Consider the following 2,910-nt stretch of genomic DNA (forward strand, 5'->3'; position numbering starts at 1 on the left):
GTGTTGTAGGTCTGTTTCCTGTTGCATTTGCAATTGTTGATTCGGAGACTACGGCTAATTGGTCGTGGTTCTTGCATGAACTTGGGAAGGTTGTTGATGGGAAGCGCCATATTACTTTTATTTCGGATCGTAATCTTGGTATGTTAGAAGCTATGCCAAAGGCGTTCCCATCGGCTCATCACGGTTATTGCTTACAACACTTGAAGAGCAATTTAAGAGACCGGATGAAAGGAATTGATAATGGATTCAGGGATCACCTAGTAAGGAGTTTGGGTGACTGTGCCTACGAGCCAACTATGGTAGGGTTCCATGAAAAGCTTGCAAAATTAAAAGAGGAGGGTAAACAACGAGCTCATAATTTTTTCAAGGACTTAGCACCTGAGCACTGGGCAAATTCATACTTCAGGTAATAATAGATTCCTAAGGTGTTCCATTTTTGAAGTTTAGAATGGTAGTGATGTGAATTTTCAGTTTATAATGGTGACAATCTTCGAATTGTGTTTTATCTTCAATGTAAATGATGTGAATGTTCACATCTGCTAATGATGACTGATGTCATGTTCACATCTGTTAATTTGTCAAATAGTCATGCAATGTATTACAGATTTGAATGTTGACACGTGTCATATTTTGTTGTTGTTGTTAACATTCACATCTGTCTATCATTTAAGTTGACAACGTAATAAGCATATAATGTGAACATTCACATTATTATAACCTGGTAGCAGATGTGAACATTCACATTATTATACCCTGATGTGAATGTTCACATCAGTGTATACTAATGGCAGTACTGTAAACGTTCACATCTGTCAACATTAATGGTCAGGCCTGTTAAATTCCGTATTGTACAATGTTTGTGATATACTGTGCAGGGGCATGCGTTATGGGGAGATGACATCCAATGCGGCGGAGTCATTTAATAACTGGATTAAAGAAGCACGTAATCTTCCTATCACTCAAATGGTGGACAAAATTCGTACTCAGTTGATGCGGCAAATGTCTGCACGGCGTGACCAAGCAAACAAATGGAATGAGATTATTTGTCCGACATTCGAAACAAGGCTTATGGATTCGTTCAATGACAGCAAGTCTTGGCAAGTTAGCAAAGCCAACGAGGATGTGTTTGAAGTTCATTCGATACCATCGGTTACAGTTGATGTTGCGAGGCGTACATGTTCATGCTTCAAATGGCAAATCAACGGATTCCCGTGTGACCATGCTGTTATTGCCATTCAGAAGAGCCGTTACAATCTCAATGATTGTGTAGAACATTACTTTCATGTAGAGACATATCGTGCAGCCTATTCGAGAGCCATATTCCCTATACCATCGGTGGAGAAGCCGCCTTTTGATCCCACGAACTTTACTATATACCCGCCTACCGTGAAAAGACCACCCGGAAGGCCGAAGAAGAATAGGATCCCATCAAGGGGTGAGAAATTGAAGCAAATAAGGTGCGGGAGATGTGATAAGTTGGGGAACCATAATCGAAAATCATGCACGGAGCCGATATAAGATGTACCTTTTTTCATTTCAACATTGTATTTTACATTGGATTCTTATATTCATTTTTCAAATAAGATTGTGTTGTGTTGGGAAACATTGGGTGGCAATAAGATTACGTTGCGTTGGTAAACATAATAATGCATTAGTGTTTGATTTGTGTTTTATTTTTACTTTTTTAAGGTACCAATCTGACATTTATGTTGGTTGTGTTTTGGATGAATGCATGTTGTTAACATTCACATTATGTGAATGTTCACATTGTTCAACTTTCAAACATTTCTGTGGTGGGAATGTTCACATTGTTGTTACTGTTTACATCAATGTAACCATTCACATCAGTGTGCACTACTCTAAATTCACATGATGTGAACATTCACATGATGTGAATCACAGCAATGTTTACATCAATGTAACCATTCGCATCATCAACTCATAAGATGTGAATATTCATGACATCATTGTTGCCATTCGCATAATCAGAAGTTATGATGTGAATATTCACATCATCAAATTGTTAGATGTGAATATTGACTTGTGTTAAGAAATATCATAATCACACCTGTCATATTGTGTTACATGAACACTTTAAGCAATATTCACATCCATGTAGTATGGTTTAAAATAGAAGAAAGTGTACGATCATTCTGTGATGTGAACATTGACATCATGTCATGTGTATCCAAAAAAAAAAAAAGAAAATACAATCTCAATGTGCATGACCATTGCAAAATAGGCCTGAAAATGCATATACATATATTGACTGAAAAGTATCTGTACAAGCAGTGATATAGACTTCATTTACAATTAAGCTACTGAAACTAAATTGTCTTAAATGTGGATAACAGATTTGGGTAACAGTGATAGGTGGACACCCCCCACCTATAGGTTTTCACATTGCATTGTCTTTCTATGGTTCAGGAAAAGGTGTACTAATGAGTCTCTTATTTGACACCATTCAAAGCGATCTAGGCTGGCAACAATGTCTTCACGATATACATGCGCCCTCATGATGTAACAAACTGCAAGCCCACAATCCACCTTGAAAATGCAAACTTCTTGTTAGATTTTGAAATTTAGGTGGGTAAAGGTTGTGGAACATGTGTAGAAATCGATTTTAGGCTTACGAATTTGATGCTTGCTGAGGACATATGTCCACTGATATGATTGTTTTCGAAGTATTTTGGCTTTAATAAATTGGTCCATAATGGTGATGACGGTCCAATGTTGTGCACCAAAGCTGTGATGTAGTCCCTCTGCCAACAATGAAATTTCATATTAGGCACCAACCAACATAGGGCATACGTCCAAGTTCAAATATTACACATCACGACAAGTATTGTTTTTGACAGCCACTTACCAGTATTTGTGCTTTGTCAATATGTGAGTCATGTATGCCTTCTC

General features: G+C 37.6%; 1 protein-coding gene across 1 annotated transcript; it reads left to right on the top strand.

Moving 5' to 3' along the window:
- The first annotated feature begins 203 nt into the window (after positions 1-203).
- Positions 204-1,605, top strand: LOC145792362 (uncharacterized). Its single transcript, XM_082873102.1, has 2 exons — positions 204-406; positions 876-1,605. Exons 1-2 carry the CDS (start codon positions 225-227, stop codon positions 1,516-1,518), a joined length of 825 nt encoding a protein of 274 aa, XP_082729228.1. The 5' UTR covers positions 204-224; the 3' UTR covers positions 1,519-1,605.
- The last annotated feature ends 1,305 nt before the right edge of the window (positions 1,606-2,910 follow it).

Source organism: Camellia sinensis, chromosome 6 (genome assembly GCF_055761805.1).
Source record: "Camellia sinensis isolate YWXY chromosome 6, ASM5576180v1, whole genome shotgun sequence".
Lineage (NCBI taxonomy): Eukaryota > Viridiplantae > Streptophyta > Magnoliopsida > Ericales > Theaceae > Camellia > Camellia sinensis.

Coding starts and splice junctions, on each gene's coding strand:
- LOC145792362 (XM_082873102.1), top strand. CDS start 225: ATGAAAGGAATTGATAATGGATTCAGGGATCACCTAGTAAGGAGTTTG. Junction 407..875: donor TGGGCAAATTCATACTTCAG/GTAATAATAGAT, acceptor TATACTGTGCAG/GGGCATGCGTTATGGGGAGA.